The sequence below is a fragment of the Cottoperca gobio genome, chromosome 21 (assembly GCF_900634415.1).
Source record: "Cottoperca gobio chromosome 21, fCotGob3.1, whole genome shotgun sequence".
NCBI classification, from domain to species: Eukaryota; Metazoa; Chordata; class Actinopteri; order Perciformes; family Bovichtidae; genus Cottoperca; species Cottoperca gobio.
Genome location: NC_041375.1, coordinates 13,381,096 through 13,398,240, shown reverse-complemented (window position 1 = coordinate 13,398,240; position 17,145 = coordinate 13,381,096). Strand labels below are relative to the sequence as shown.

Sequence of the window (17,145 nt, the reverse complement as noted above, 5' to 3'; positions counted from 1 at the left end):
GCAAAATAAAAATGTCTTTATAGTGAAAAGCAGAAACCATAATGTGCATTACATTCCAAGCTTTAAAACCAACTTGTTTCTAAGTGCGTCACTTACCTGTCCCTCGGGTCCAGCACCAGGCCTCGGGGATTGGTGACATTTTCACTGACTAATACAGTGCGGTGAGTGCCATCCAGTTTAGACACTTCAATAGTCTCCAAGACGTAGTCAGTCCAGTACAGGTTCCTGCCCACCCAGTCCACAGAAAGGCTTTCTGTTACAGTCACTCCACTGTCAAATATCTGTCCACAAGACTCATTCTTAGTTAAATATGTTCACTGATTCAACAATTAAGCTGTGAATAAACACAAAATGTTGTGCAACAATATGTCCGTGGTGACAAAAAAGAACAAACCTAACACTTTCTCTGACCCCCATGTCTATAATGCATTATAAATGTTCTTATAATGCATTATAATCTGCTCTCATACATATTCATAATGCTTTGTAACAATAATTCTAAAACATTTTGTCATGACTTATAAGGTCTAGTATCATAATACTACATAATTGTCACTCATACACGGATCATAGTGCATTATAATTCCAATAGTTATAATACATTCTAATCTTTTTATAATGCATATATATATAATCACCGTTATAATGCATTATAATGTCATTATAAATTACTCCAAGTAGTCAATGGGTGATTTAAGTGAAGTATAGGCAGATATCATACATTACAAGCACGTTATAAGTCCCAGTTATAATAGGTCATTGTGTGCTATTGTTTGCTAAAATATCATTAAATCTAAAATGTCAGTGAGTGACCAGCAATCATGAAGTACTATGATACTTGACATTATAAGTCATTATGAAGTGCTTTTTAATGAGTGCTTATAACTATGATTATAGAGTTCTATAAGAAGATAATAATGCATTATAAGTATGTTTATAATGGGTTATATACACAGGCGTCATGGAAAGTGTTACAGAACAAACCAACTCACCACAGTCCTGTCACTGCCATTCCTGTTAGCACTCCAGATTCTGTCCTGGCTCGTGTCGGACCAGTACACACGGTCAGTGGCCGAGTCAAAGTCTAGGGCCACGATGTTGCGTCCGTCTCGAACCAGTGAGCGGACCACATTGGGCTGAGCGGTTATGTCATCTTGCACAATCTGATTCCGACTGGCTACTAGCAAGAACGCCTGACGAGAATCTGCAAACAGACATCAAATCTCCGTTACCTATTTTTCATGTCCATTCTCATGCTAATAAGGGCACTTATCAGCTTCTGCATGTCAACCACAACTACACACCAGGACTGTTTAATAGACCCTACTCAAATGGCAATCCTCGGGGAATGCACTTTTGTCCAAATAATGACCTATTGTATTGCAAAGCCTTTCAGCAGGTTATCTGTATGGGAGAGGAGCTCATGTCAGGCACGCTCCCCCATAAACAGCCCTTTGTTGCTGCTAATTACACCAGTGATGGTCAGTGAGTGACATATATGTTATTTGTGTTATCTAAAGTAATCAGAGCAGCAAGGAGAGACATGGGAGAAGAAAGATGGTGTGTCCGTCTCGTAGTCCGGTGGCCCAGCTCTCCCTTTATCGCAGCCCATTCATCCATAAAATATGCGCTCTATAGGCATCCATGTCACTGTTGGACTGATAATTAGCCCATTTCCTATTTTTATTACAATATGAACTTATAGGCTGTTATTTATAACTACCAGAAGAGCAATATGTTCCCTGCAAAGAAGGTTTAAGCCATATCCCTCCTCACCTGAGGCCTTGCAGGTACGCTGGTCTGCCTCGAGAGTGTAACCATCCTGGCAGTGGCAGCGGAAAGAGCCTCTCTCATTAAAGCAGTGCTGGCTACATAGTCCGGGGGGATTACACTCATCGATATCCTCACAGGTTTTGGAGTCATTGCTCAGCTGATAGCCCACAGGGCATGTGCACTGGGCGCCAAAGGGCCCTTGGATACAACCGTGGGTGCAGCCAGCGTTGTTGTCAGAACAGCTCTCCTGATCTGGATTGAAAGAAGGGAAAGCACAATTCAGAACCCAAAAATGGAAAATCAAACCAAGTAAATGATAACTCATACAACACAAATGCAAAATCTACCAAATAATGCAATTAATACTCATGTTCCAATTATAATTAATGAACAACAAAGCACTGATTACATCAGTACAGAACAGAAGTGCTACTCTGAGCCAGAACCTTTTTTTATGTTTTCGAAGATTATATTTACCACACACACTCTACTAACAACATTTGTTTTCTTTGATTATGTTTTGAAACAAATTTACAAATAAAATAGTTAATTAGGATACTGTGTTTTTTGAAAATGAATCAAAACTATGTCCAGCATTTCTACCAATGATTGAGAGTTTGTTCCTACCTGGCAAAGGCTCGTCTGAAAGTAGTGAGAAAGGCAAGGAAGGAAATCACAGATCATTTTCAGGTTAATACAGGACAAATCACACACATGCATGATTTTAACACAAAAATCCAGAGACAAACACAACCACAACAACAACAATGACATTTCTGTGAAATGACGGGCTTGTTTATAGAATATAAGAGGATTGTCAAACTAAATTCAAATCATCGGAGAGTTTGATCCTGTTTGTCAGGGGATGAGAAATCTTTATTGAATTTGAGGAGACCAGCAGACATGGACATTTAATAAAACAATCACGTATTTATGAAAGATGAAGAACATTTTCCTGGCTGACAAAGAAAGCAGAGATCAGACTTACTGCAGAGAGGAGACTCGTCAGCACCATTGGGGCAGTCGGGAGTGTTGTCACACACTGTGGTGAGGTTGATGCACAAACTGTGGCCGGGGCACTGCCACTGCCAGCTTGGACATCGGAAAGGCGGCGTGGGACAGTCTCTTTCATCGCTCATGTCCCTGCAGTCGTTGTCCCCATCACAGATCCAGCTACGCAACACACAGTTGCCGTTGTCACAGCGGAAGAGTGAGGAGGGGCAGGTGCGAGGTGGGCAGGCATGGTGTTCGTCGCTGCCGTCCTCACAGTCTGGATGACCATCGCACTCCCATGTAGACGGCACACAGCTCCCGTCTGACTGACACTGGAACTCACTCTCATGGTGGCACATCCCTGGGGGCCTAGTAGCTGAAATTAGAGAAAATGTAAATACAGTATATTATCAACCGTATACATAATTATGCATGACAGAGTAATGCTTCAGTAATGTGACCGATGACCAAAGGCCTTATTTAAAATACTTACGACAGCCTTGCTCATCTGAGCGATCGCTGCAATCGAAGACTCCATCACATCGGTAGTAGGAGTTGATACACTGGTGACCACTGGAGCACTTGAACTCAATTGCAGTGCAGTTGTAGACTGAAGAAAAATCCAGTAGAATATGTTAAAGCTGATATTCTATATAATATTTTTGCAGTTGTGTATGTATGCTGAGCTCAACTGTTGTGCAAAGTAATGAGATGAATAAACTAAGAGGATTGTTCAATTTTATAGAGCAATCAATTGACCTCTATAACTTCTTGAGCATGTTTAGCTAGTACAAACATGCGTGGGTGCTGAACACATGAATGAAGGAACAAAGGAATTCATTCTTTATTGGGAAGTGTCGGATGAAGCTTCAATTCACAATATCTAAAAGTGAGAGGCAGAAGCAACTCCTTTCAGTAGTTTTAAAACATATCAGCAGAACTTGTGTAAAAAGACTTGTGATATGTTATGTTAGAGAGCACCGGGCGACTAAGAGCATGTCCAGGGAAAACTGTAACCCAGAAAGATACTCACTGCAACCCTGCTCGTCCGTTCCATCCGCACAGTCCCTGTCCCCATCACAGACATAGTTGGGGTCTATGCAGCGGTGGTCTGGACACTGAAACTGTCCTGGATAGCATGTGTTTCCCAGATCTGTCAACACAAAGTGTTAAACACTATATGAGCAGTGGAGGAAAGTAACTAAGTACATTTAGTTAAGTGCTGTACACAAGACAATTTTGGGGCGCTTGCACTTTGCTTGATTATTTCCATTTTATGCAACTTTATACTTCTACTCCACAACATCTCAGAGGCAAATATTATACTTACATTCATTGGATAACTTAAGTTACTTTGCAGAAATATTATCATCAAATAAACGATGACATATTTCAGTTTAAGATACACGGCAGTACATAAAGTACCAGCTGCAATATTAAAGTTGATTATAATCAAGTTGTATAATACACATTAGTCTTCATAATGAGGTACTTTCATTTTTTATGCCAATACTTTTGTACTTTTTTGAGTCTACAAGCTAAAATGCTAGCCTTTCATTGTCTCCATATTGTCAGACTTTTCTTGATAAATATACGTTGAAGGTGACCATCTCTTTGGAACATGCGACTTGCATCACTACAATCATTATCTACATTATCGTTATAGAAAGAAAATCTTAAAATGAATCGTATTAGCAAAGATGTAAAACACTTGATGGCTTTCATTGTTACGTATCTCAACTTATAAACATGAACTTCTTGGTAAATTGCACATTTCTATCAATTTTGTTTTACCTTGAAACTTTGATGACTCATGCAATCTTTGTTTTTTATCATCTTTCTTTTAAGAACTATGACTATTGATATTAATCAGGAAGATATCTTCATAAGCCATTTTTGGTTTCTAACCTTTCCTGCATAATGTTTTAACTTTTTTCTTAAATTTTTCGGCCTTTTGTATATACATATGTATAAATATGAACTACACCAAACTATTAGGGAACCTAACATAGGTGGCGCATTCAACATATGCACATTGTCTAGCCTCAATAGGGATACTCACGGCAGTCAGCTTCATCTGAACTGTCCCCACAGTCATTATCAGTGTCACAACGCCAGGTATGTGGGATGCAGCGGTGGTTGGCACAGGTGAACTGATTAGCAGCGCACGTTCCAGGCACCTGCGTAGGGCAGTTGTACTCATCACTGTTATCAAAGCAGTCGTTGTGCCCATCACAGCGCCATTTCGTAGGCACACAGTGCTTATTGGCACAGGTGAATGCAGAGGGGGAGCAAGTGGTGTCTGAAAATAGAGATGATGATCTTGATTAAAATATAATATTAAACTGAATACAAATAAAGTCAGTTAGTCAGTTTGAGCAAGTATATTAGAGTACATTTACAAAACAAAAAGCATTACTGTTAATTCCACAGTTGACTTCATCACTGTTGTCATGGCAGTCGTCAACACCGTCGCATCTGTAGCTGTTTGGGACACATTTGCCGTTGCCACAGGAGAAGGAGTTGGCTCCGCACTGCAGTGTGGGGGGCTCACTGGAAGGGTCTTCCACACACGTCTGGTGGTTGGGCAAAAGCTTCATGCCGTACGGACAGCCACACACCCTCTGTGAGTCTGGGGCTGGGAAGCAGAAGTGGCTGCAGTCTCCATTAGGATTTGTCTGCCTGTTGCAGAGGTTGGAACCTGAGAAGGAAAGTGGAACGTAATTACCAGGAATATGACTGACAAGTGTGAGCCTCAGTCACGCATGAGTAGTGGAGTGGAGTGAATAAAGCTACGGACCAATCTGAGCGTTGGAGTTGAAAGACTTGACGTGCATGATGTGGCTGATTCCTCTTCTGATTATGACCATCTCCCCACCATCGGTCTTGCGCACACGTACAATGCCACCCAGGCGCCAGTCAGTGAAATATGCATAGCCTTCAAGGGACAGGAGCAAAAGAGCTCAGTTAGTTGATCTTTCATCACCTCCTGGTAACAGTGATTGCTCTTTTGAAATGACCATCATTAAAGCAAAACTTACAAACAACAGTTCAAGTGAAAGCCAGTGAAATAAACTCCCTCTTTATTTTTGATTATATACATGATCCTTTACTGGAACCTAATAGGCAGTTTGTTGTTTATGTCACGATGTATTACCTTCAAAAATGGTGAGACCAAATGGATGGGAGATCTGGGTTATGCGATCCAAAGAAATCCTGTTCTGTCCATCGAAATTGCTGTGCTCAATTTTGTCAAAGAAAGCATCCACCCAATACAGACGCATTAAGCTGGGTGGAAATCAAAGCAAAGAGCAAGAGTTTAAATAAGCACAGTCACAAAGGCTGTCAGGGAACCTGTGAGTTATGGGAAAACAATAACAAATGTTTGTCTCACCTCCAGTCAATAGCTAGGCCATTTGGCCAGCCGAGAGTAGTGTTTACAATAGACAGGGCATGTGACCCGTCACCCCAAGCCCTCATAATCTTCGCTGGCCGGTACCAGTCAGTCCAAAAAATATACCTGTGAAAGTCAGATAAACGACAAGCATCAATGTCACATTTCATTTAAAATGTACCTATTTTGAATTCTTTGAAACATCTTCTGTATCTTGGTGACATAAACCCTTTTTATGTTTTATTTGTGGATACTTCCACGTTATAGAGCTTTACTGTTTAAGCCAACTTCTTAGTGTTCACGACAATACTGCCCTTCACGCTGAACTAATCTGAGCTGTTGGACACAGAGGCCTTATGACTTTGAGGCAGCTTGTTCGAAATAAAGATTCCTTTTATCAGGTGGCAGGTTTCATTTGAGGACTCTTTTCAATGGCTGAGCACATCTTAAGGTGTCTTACCCGACATACATGGTTGATTTTTCAGAAACCGCAGAAAGCTATAAATAACGCGGTCACATGATCGACAGCTATATATATATTTACTATAATGTCAACACATACAATGAACATCTCTTGTATACTTTTAAGCTATTTGCTTATTTTAAATTTATTTGACAGATTTAAGTATATTCAATGTAGAACATTCAGTGCACGTGGGCTGTTTTATTCAGATACAATAGGGGAGTGTCATGACATAGTGAGCAGGAATATTGCCCTATAAAATTACATTGCTAAGGCTTTGCAGGCAAAGTCTGAGTCCCACTAAATCCCTACGAGCATTAAAAGTTTTTTTTATAGTTTTATAGTTGATCATGCATTATCAACAAAACCTCTCTGTGGAGGAGTTTTCAAAGAAATACTAATATTTGCTTCAAGTCACAAAAAAACTATCAATTCTATTGTCTTTTATTGATTTACCCAATGGGAGGATGCACCACGATGGCCCGAGGGTTGTTGAGGTTACGTATGATGGTTCTCCTGGATTTATCTGCTAGCTTCATGACAGATATGCTCCTGTATCGCGGGTCTGTCCAGTAGAGGTTTTTTGAAATCCAGTCGTAAGCCAGGTCCTCCACTCCATCCACTCTATTGGCAGCCAGTACCTCCCTGCCTGTGCAGATCAAAGCAGTCAGACCACCGTTTAACACAGAGATGAAAGAGGAACACATTCAAATAAATAGGCTGTCAGCTTGCATTTTCCTCATGTGGACGGGACGGAAAGAACTAGAGCAGCTCCAAAAACAACATCACTGATCAGAGCAGTGGCGTTTCTTTTCTTTTTGTGTGTGTGTGTGTGTGTGTGTGTGTGTGTGTGTGTGTGTGTGTGTGTGTGTGTGTGTGTGTGTGTGTGTGTGTGTGTGTGTGTGTGTGTGGTGGGACTCCTTGCTGACATTAGTAACTACTTTCCACAGTTTAGGTGATAGATTTGAAACTACATGTCAAAACTGCTTGGTAAAACATTTTAGATTAGTCTGCCCTACTTATTTTCAGGTCATTAGTTTAAGATGTAAGTTGATTTTATGTTTCTTTTCCACTGTCTATACTCCTGTCCACTCCCTCCCCCATAGTACCAGTCGGCCCCATCAGGCACTCCCTTAACTCCCTGTATAAGCCTGGCTGAATCACATGGTAGAGCTCTCTGCAAGGAAAGAAATTATCCAAGGATGTAAGCACAGGGGAAATACTGGAAACATATTAGCTGCTGATCGTTTTTTAACACTACACCATGTCTTTCCGTTTGCTATTATGCAATTGTTATGCTGTGAATGTGAGCAGGATATTCTGAACAAACAAAGCTAGAGTGACCGACAAGATGCTCACCAGTCCCATCCACTTTTTGTTTATAGATAATATCTTTGGCTGTGTCTGAGAAGAAGATGGCATCTTCTTCAGCACTAAAATCCACCCCGACAAAGTAGGACGGTGATCCAGTGATGGGCAGGATGACGTCTTCTTGAGTAGAGAGGTTAAAGGGGATCCCTCTCACGGCCAGCTGGCTGGAGAACAACAGAAACTGCCTCACAGCTGGAGATAGGAAATCAGAAAACAAGAAAGATACTCAGCCTCACAAAAACATCATAGCACAAAAGAAAGGGTTAAACAAGATAGAGGTGAGTTTCGGGTGAAGCATAACTTCTTTAGGATGTTAAGTATAATTTTCACTTCAGCTATAAGAAACTCTTGTTTTCTCTTACCAAAACATTGCTTGCCATCAGCATGGAGGTCGTAGCCCATGCGACATTTGCAGCGGTAACCCAGTCCTCCATTGTCACTCCTGTGACTCAGAACACAGATCTGCTCACATCCACCTCTGTCTACACCACAAGGGTTTAGGACTGGAGAAAAAAACAAAAACAATTCAGTAACTGGCAAAGTTGTAGGAAATTTATAACAGATTCAGATTTTCTTTAACTATAGCTTTTTAAAAAAGATCTTTGTTTTGCATGTTACCTTTATTTGACAGTGTATAGACAGAAATCAGGGGAAAAGAAAGGCGTATGACTTGCAACAAAGGTCCCAAGGACCGTAATTGAACCTGGGACGATTAATTGCTGTAACCAACTATAGCTAGTAATGGCTCTGAGAATCTGGGTTAATTTAAGTTTATTTAAAAAATATATATAATTAAAAAATACACAAAGATAACAAATAATATTCAGTGCAGGAAGAGGTAGACAACCCACTGGGCTGATTTGAAGCCTCTATCTATTGACATTATACTGTGAGCTGCTACACTCTGAAGAAGACACATTTGTCTCATTGATGGATTTACCATATGGCTGTTTCAGATGATGTATCACTGCTACTCCGTGTGGAGTCTGAGATGTATTGAAAACAACTTGAGTACTGCTGTCAGCGAACTTGTTGGCTTTCATCACGGCCATCTTGGTCCAGTCCGTGAAATAGACATAGTGCTCAAACAGACTGATGCCAAATGGGTGTGGGATCACTGCTCCTCCATGGACCACAGTTTTTCTATACAAAACAAATGTTGAGAACATTGATTTATTAAAATATAAATGCATGGGCCTTTCTACTTGTTTACCCCACAGAATTCTTGGAGATGTGCTTTTATGTTTTACGCTGTGTTATTTCTGCGGAATAACACACAACATAATTTACCTATGAAGGCCATCATATGTTGCCGTTTCAATGTAGTCGTAGCGACTGTCAACCCAATAGATGCGCTTGGCTTCTATGTCCAGTGTGATACCAGCTGGCCAGCCTAATTTACTCCCAATAATCCCATAACGGTTAGTGCCATCCATGAAGGCCCGCTCCAGGCCTGGTTGTCCATTCACTGCCTCCCAATCTGAGAAGAACATATACCTGTGAAAGACAGTGAAAACATTACACATATTCTCTTGAGAAAAAAGACATTCCTCTCGTTAATTAAGTCTAGCATCCACATTGTCACATTATGTTCCCAGGTGGGTGGCTGCGCATCTCACCAAATACAAGCACATTCATTTCCGATAAGCAATTTATCTGTAGCCACCTGGCTCTCCTCCCCCTCTTGAACTATACTATTGGATTACAATGAGGGTCATCACTTACATTGCTCCTCACTAATCCACCCAGGGCAATCTGCTAATCTCACACACACCCCCCATTATTCCACGCCAATGGAGCACTACAGATACTGTATGTGGGGTTTGGGAATGCATGCTTAGATGAATGGATGGAAACTGGGAGATGTGCTTACCCGGCAGTGGGGTCCACCGCCAGTCCTCTTGGGTTTCCAAGGTTTTCAGTGATGAGTGTGACCCGGTTACTTCCATCAAAGTCCACCATGTCGATCCTGTTGACGCTGGACTCCACCACATACAGTTTATTGTTCACCCAATCCACCGCCAAGTTCTCGGGGTAGTCAACTGATACATTTAAAACCACCTGCATATTGGAACCGTCCATATCCACAGAAAACACCTGTACACAGAAGACACCATTGTTGTCAGGAAATTAGCTCTTAGGTGGTCGCTGCTTCAAGAAAATCGAGGGAAGATATTAAAAGATAAGTTCACATTTTTTCAAGTGTATCCTAATACAATACTCACATTCCTGTAGGTACATTTAAAGTGTAATTGGTTAATGTAATTGTTCCCTCTGTTCATGCTGGCCACAAAGAGATCCCTTCTTAAATCGTTTTCAATGTAAGTATTAAACTTACTTCTTAAATGTAGCTTTAGAAGGCTTTTAGGCTTCAATCGTCCCAGTAAAAAAAATAATGAGGGCATCTTTCCAAAGTTTAACAGACAGTGCTTCCTTACTGAGCCACTGCAAATGGACAGCAACGCAACAAGGGAATTTTGCACAAAAAGAATACATTTTTGAAATACAGCAACTTCATTTGTTTCACTCAGACTGCTGAAATCTTATATTAGCCTTGGTTGAATTTTGGAATAAATATTTACACATCACATAGACCCCCAGGATTTTGTCCCCCATCGCTTAAATTGAAACTGCTTTAAAAGGGGATTTGTGGCAGGAAAAGCATCAAGAAAGAGGATGAATTGAAAGGCATTCAACAGCTGTCACAGGCATGAATGTAAAAATAACAATGAGAAACACATTTTAGGAAGTAGAAAAAGGCTGATAGAGAGATTATTTGCTGTATTATGGCAATAGTTTCTCAGACTGGAAGCCTTGGCACCATGCAGCTGGTTAGGGAGTTAATGCTTGTAAGAGCTCTGCTTCTTTTGAAACAAGATCCAGACGTCTAAAAAGCAGGATTTTCAACTGACCTGTTTAAAGAGAAACTGAAGATGTGGAAATAGCCTGATAGTTTAGCCTTTCTGGTGCCATTCACATGCCCTGTTTGTGCTTTCCCTACTTTTAATTGAACATGCTGCCATGGAGGTGGCTGATACACACAGATGCCCAGTAAGAGATACGTCCTAGCCTTTCAGCTCTGTGGCTGCAGTTCAAACATTCGAGGAGCCAAAGCATAGGCTGAACAAAGAGTTTTTAGCTGGCCAAAGAATGCATATAGATGGACGGTGCTACAGAAAATAAATACTGCATGATTACTACGAACAAGATCGAGTTACAAAAATTGCACCCTGGTATGTGAACATCATACCAGCCTATCGGACAGGTTTCAAGATTAGGCCATTTGGATTCCATTCCACATCTACTTCCCTTCATTATGACCCAGCCGCGAAGGAGCCAGCAGGTATCCCATTATTATAGTATCAACATTGCTGATATTTTACAGGATAACTGAAAGAATTCCATCCTGGCCAGCTCCAGACTAACTCAAGTATTTCCTCAAACAAGAAAGTATTCTACTCCCGGAAACTCCTACCCAGGCATGACAATATTTCATCAAAGGTAATGCTTTAGGACAAACACTGCGGTCACATTTATTGGATATATTGGATTAAGTAAATACAGTACCTTATTCTGAATGGTATCAGTCCAGAAGATCCTATGGAGATTATAATGGAAGTCCACTCCCACTGCAACCCCTCTGTTCTGTGAATGAACCAAAGTGCGCAGACTGTTGCCGTGGATGTCACCTATTAGCAGGTCTCTGCCATTAGAAAATATCAAGGAAGGGACTCCAGCTGTAGCAGAAAACAAAATACAGCTAATTAAAGACCCAGCATAAAAAAAACATTTAAAATTGTCAGGTTAGAACTAAAAACCTCATTTGCATTACAGCAGAAATCAATTCGGTAGTACGCATGCTCAACTAGAATATCAGTGGAAATTTACAGAATGTAGCACATTAATTCAGATCCCTGAGTCAGACTAATGAAGGTAGAGTACTTTCTAGCCACTATCATTACACACTCTTTTCACTAAAGCTAAAGGCAGAGAGGTCAGCCTCTCAGTCAACACTCTTTCTATGTTCCACAAAGGCAAGCGACTAACTAAAACAACATTCGGTACGCAACAATGCACCAGAAAGAAGTGCAGACGCTCAGAAAAGGAGCCACAGTGGTTGGCAAACGGGAAAAGGGGGCTATGCTAATGGCCCTCATTTAGATGGATCGTTCACACATCTCAAATCTGAGCATACATGTATGTAAGGGAATCTGTTCAAACAGAGAGGAAATGACACTCACTTGAGACATCAGCTCTGCAGTATCTGTGCTGCTCCAGGAAGTAGCCCTCTCGACAGCTGCAGCGATGGGAGCCGATGCGGTCCTCACACAGCTGGTCACACACGCCCCACATCGAACAGTCGTCAAAGTCTTCAGCATGAAATCAAAATCACAGTGGATGAGGATTAAACACTGATTTGTTTAGTTTGCACATTTTGACAACAAACCGCTGTAATAAGGTGTGAATCAACAAAACGTTCTTATCCTTCCCCCTCATTTCTTTTAAAATGTAGCTATGATTCAAAACTATATGTGCACTGTACTAAAACAGCTTTTATGTGCACTTCAAGATCTAGTCAAACCACAAAAAAAAGGGGGGTCCAGTATATAGAACCGAAAAGGTTTCTAGCACAAGCTACTGCTTATCTCATGTATGAGCCAAAGTAGACTTTCTATTACATGGACAAGCATTTGACATCTCAATTTATTATAAGAAACAATCTCAATCGTTGGGCAAAGGTAGGTAAATTAAGTAATTGAAGGATATATACCTATACATGAGCGACTATTGTTGATATTGACAATATATCCAGAAGGACAAGAACAGGTTCCTCCATCAGGGGAAGCATGACAACGATGCTCACAGCTCAGAGAGGCACATCTCCAGATACCTGATCAATACAGAAACCACAATAATGAACGAATATACTTCAATAGCTACAGTTTCTGTGATATTAGATGTCCTCATGTGTAGTTGTGATTGCACTGACTGCAGTTGCGTCCAGCAGTGGTGTTAGTTTCATCCTCTCCGTCGGGACAGTGAGCCGTCCCATCACACAGCTGATCCATGGGGATACACAGGCCAGAGGATGGACAGGGCCATTCTCCTGGGTAACAGTCCTGCGGTACATTATCTGCAGACAAAACAAATTCTTTGTTTAGGCTAACACATAAAAAATGGGAGAAAAAAGTTTTCCTGACAGAGTGTTGAGAATTAAAAGATAATTTATGTGTGAGGCAGCCGTGTCTTGACAGGAATGTGGTGCTGATCTGAAGAAAATTGTGACTAAGACTTTATTGTCGGGGAAATTACTGTCACTTTAAATCGATGCAGGGGAGTGGAGCTTTGAGGGGGTCACATGGGGGCTCAGAGGGCTACTGCAGCCCATCCTCTAAAAACACACACTCTTCACAGCCGTGTGGAGGAATTCTAAAGCCCTTTGGGGGGCTGCGTGATCTTGTGCCACAAAGAGGCATTTGAATAACACACTTAAAGGAGCACAGGCATAGCGTCTTGCTAGCACAAACAAACCATGGAGACTGGGGATGAATCAGGTTCACAGTGTGCTTGAGCTGTAGTGTTCTGACGTAATGTTTATGGTCCTTACAGCAAAAAAAACATGATTCAAGACAACTGGTTTCCATCTGCTGCATACATACCACAGCCTTTTTCATCTGCGTTGTCCTCACAGTCATCCTCTCCATCACAAACCCAAATTTGGTGGATACAGCGGCCACTGGGGCAGGTGAAGTAGTTCCCTTTGCATGTAGGATATGCTGCAGGTGAAGTGGAGAATATCAATACACTGAAAAGATCCGAGACCAAGAACATAGAGGCAGAAGGTAGAGAAAGGCTACATACTGCAGTTTAGCTCGTCACTTCGGTCTCCACAGTCATCGTCGTGGTCACAGACATAGCGTTGAGGAACACACACCCCGTTATGACACGGGAACAGGCCGGTATTGCAGTGCTGTGCTAAAGAAAACACAACAGAAAAAGACAAAAAAGATCTATTTGGTGATGACGTCATGCAATGGATGGTATTGCTTTTCCCCTTGCATTTTTCTGAAGTCTCAACAATGTCTTGCTTCTTACTGCAATTTGCCTCATCAGAGCCATCACGGCAGTCAAGTATCAGGTCACATCTCTGGGTCCGGTTGTAGCAGGCCCCATTGGCACACCTCAGCTGTGTACACTCGGGGTAATCTGAAAGATTAAATCATCATCAGCCTGACAACTGTGTTCTTTGTAGCTTTTAAAATGTAAAAAGCTCTGCAAAGGGGAAGGATAAGCGTCGAAAATTTAACGCCACCACCATAACAACAGCAGTCGCCACAGCATTCTTCATGCAATTGTGAGATTACCACAGTGTGTAGTGCTGTGAGTCTAACCATGTCGGCACAATAATAGCATAGCAGCTGAACTTCAGCTTGACTAATCCACCAAGGAATCTGCAATCAACCTCTGACAACAAGAAGCATATTGTGGCCCATTCTGTCAGTCAGCGAGCCTCTTAATCTGAACAAATTGATTAAAATGCCACCGGAGTCTGAGATACAAAAAAAAAAAAGGGGGGAAACAACCCCGGAGAAGACTTACGGCAGTCTCTCTCATCAGAGCCATCCGAGCAGTCTGCCAGACGGTCACATCGGTATTCTCCTGGGATGCATGCCCCGTTACTACAGCTGAACTGGCCACTGGTGCACGTTCTTCCAGCTGGGGACAGATTTGAGAGTGACTTACTGTAGCAGCACATAGGGAGGTTATTATCGTTCTAATTTGCCCTTAAAATGTTATCTTCTTATACTGTAGATGTAGGTACTGGACAGGTATCTCATTCCTTAACTTCCACAGACACTTTGGTCCTTTACATCGTATAGATCCTGGAATGATATCATTTCCACAAAACATTTAGAAGTTCCCTAAATTGCTAATAATGAATAAAGGTACTTACGGCAGTGTTGCCTCTCATCTGAGCCATCCTCACAGTCCTCCTCATCATCACACACCCACACATCAGGGATACATTCGCCGTCACTCAAACACTCGAAGTGACTGCCATCACATGTTACCTGAGCTGTGGGAATACACACAGAGCATTTCAATGTTTACAACAGTTGACTGTAATCCAGCGGGGGAAAGTTACTTCTTGCCTTTGCTCAAGTACTGTACTTTAGTACAATTTTGAGTTTGAGTATAATATGCTGATAATATTTCTGCTTTTTAAGTAAATATTTTGAAAGCAGGGCTTCCAGTAAAGGATCTGAGTATTTCTAATGCAGGTTGGAACATCCAACAAACATTATGCTAAAGATCCCAACCCTCTCAGGTGCTATGTTGAGCTACAGTGCGATATAATGAGTAACTCACGGCAGTTGCGTTCATCAGAGTCATCCACACAGTCCGATGTGCCGTCACAGTGCCAGTCATCTGGTATACATCGACCCGTCCCACAGCGGAACTGCCCCAACTCGCATCCTAAACACAATTCAAATGTTGCATGAGTCAGTGCTTGATTAAAAGCTTTTTCCGTACATGCCATTAGAACTTTTATCCACATTTATCCATCAATATTTTTGCCATTTTAATGTTAATTACATTACAAGTGTTAATAATGATATTATCATTATTTAATTATGTCCAAAACTTGTCATTCTGTCCATCATGGAGCCTAAAAAAACTATGAACAATTTGGTCCCAATAAGATGATTGATACACTTTTAAATACTCTATATTTAATTTAACAAACATAGCGTAAGGGGGAAGGGGTGCCGTCCACTGATGAAGCATGTTGTTAACAGATTTGACAAGCCTTGGAGACAAGCGTGCCAGCCATCCCTCCGACAGTTACACAATCTTCTCAGTCCGCACTCATCCCGAGCCTCCTTTTGATGTTTTCACTGAGTGGCATCTGTAGAGATAAGGTACCACCACTCTACCTTCCCTGACGTTTTCCAGGAGGGATTGATTCAGGCAGCATAGTTCAGTGGCAGAGCACTCCATCAAACAGGTCCAAATAGGAATGTGCAATTCTGATTGTCTCTCTGACAGCCTGATTTATGGTGCATGCTGCTCCTGACTGAAATGTAATTGGAATAAATAGTGGTACTGGGTGGTACCGCAACCATTTCATCCCAAATTCTTTGTGAGAAGAGCTGTGGGCTGGTGATTGGTGGTGCTCGCTTGGGGTTGGTGGTCTATCTCTGTCCTGTCTTATCCAGCATTCTGTAAACATTCTTTCTTCTAAATCAAATAGCTTTCTACATTGCAAACTATAAGGGTTACTTATCTAAAATCAAATGCTGCACTTCCCCATAGCTATATCTCTGCAATTCCACTATAATGGCTTGCAGTTAGTAGTTGTTAAGATTTATAAGACACATGTCACACAAACAAAGTATGTCTACATGTGTGTTTAACTGAACAAAGGTAAACTACCAAAAATAAATGGCCTTACTGGCTCGATACTGTGTGAATAAGACGTTGTATTAAGAGTCAGAGGTTTGTCATCTCCTTTATGTAATGTTCTCTTTTAAAGATGGATCACTGCCACAACAGTTGTGGGGTCACTGCATGTGCTCCTGCAATAAAAGCCTTGCATACGCTTCGATCAGAATTCTTGTCTCAGATTTAATAGCCGGCAAAACACCAAACTGCTTTACGACCAACCCAGCAGAAACAAGCTGCATATTTAACTCCTGCAGCAGCTATCCAGGAAGCAAACCTTTTTTTCCTGCTCAGTTTACTAATGATAAAATTGCTCACAATCTGCTCAAAGGGAGCCTTTGTTGCAAGGCAGTGATCCCAGAGGTTTCAGCATCATCTATAGCATGGAAGTAGAGGCAAGTGTTGCATACAGTGTACAAACTGTAGAGAGATGCGCTCTATTTAACAAAAATACAACAGTTCCTCCGACGATGAAGGGCGGACTCAATACATTTAAGTCTTGAGTCTGTACTGGGCCACACATTTTTAAAAACAGAAATAACATTTAGTTATTAAACTAAACAAATATGTATATAGGAAAAGAATGAATGAAATAACACTATCAAGATCTGAAAGATGTTTAGCTGCCATACATTCAGACCGAGGTTGATCACTTAAAACCTTGTATGCCAAGGAGAAACCAATCTGCTGGAGGCTTTCAAAT

General features: G+C 41.3%; 1 protein-coding gene across 1 annotated transcript in view; it reads right to left on the bottom strand.

Annotated features, from left to right (window-relative positions):
• lrp2a (low density lipoprotein receptor-related protein 2a) overlaps positions 1-16,123 on the bottom strand; it is a 46,034-nt gene extending 29,911 nt beyond the window's left edge. The window contains exons 1-29 of the mRNA XM_029459377.1: positions 16,105-16,123; positions 15,366-15,473; positions 14,950-15,072; positions 14,595-14,711; positions 14,091-14,201; positions 13,857-13,970; positions 13,655-13,771; positions 12,985-13,128; positions 12,766-12,885; positions 12,236-12,364; positions 11,562-11,731; positions 9,868-10,091; positions 9,285-9,491; positions 8,935-9,137; positions 8,357-8,497; positions 7,983-8,186; positions 7,080-7,272; positions 6,161-6,286; positions 5,924-6,054; positions 5,567-5,704; positions 5,186-5,467; positions 4,829-5,068; positions 3,800-3,919; positions 3,260-3,376; positions 2,762-3,142; positions 2,401-2,415; positions 1,777-2,025; positions 993-1,204; positions 97-281 (exon numbers count right to left, since the gene is read on the bottom strand). Of these exons, the coding sequence (XP_029315237.1) occupies positions 97-281; positions 993-1,204; positions 1,777-2,025; positions 2,401-2,415; positions 2,762-3,142; positions 3,260-3,376; positions 3,800-3,919; positions 4,829-5,068; positions 5,186-5,467; positions 5,567-5,704; positions 5,924-6,054; positions 6,161-6,286; positions 7,080-7,272; positions 7,983-8,186; positions 8,357-8,497; positions 8,935-9,137; positions 9,285-9,491; positions 9,868-10,091; positions 11,562-11,731; positions 12,236-12,364; positions 12,766-12,885; positions 12,985-13,128; positions 13,655-13,771; positions 13,857-13,970; positions 14,091-14,201; positions 14,595-14,711; positions 14,950-15,072; positions 15,366-15,473; positions 16,105-16,123 (4,640 nt within the window). The remainder of the gene's footprint in view (positions 1-96; positions 282-992; positions 1,205-1,776; positions 2,026-2,400; positions 2,416-2,761; positions 3,143-3,259; positions 3,377-3,799; positions 3,920-4,828; positions 5,069-5,185; positions 5,468-5,566; positions 5,705-5,923; positions 6,055-6,160; positions 6,287-7,079; positions 7,273-7,982; positions 8,187-8,356; positions 8,498-8,934; positions 9,138-9,284; positions 9,492-9,867; positions 10,092-11,561; positions 11,732-12,235; positions 12,365-12,765; positions 12,886-12,984; positions 13,129-13,654; positions 13,772-13,856; positions 13,971-14,090; positions 14,202-14,594; positions 14,712-14,949; positions 15,073-15,365; positions 15,474-16,104) is intronic.
• Positions 16,124-17,145: the final 1,022 nt, after the last annotated feature.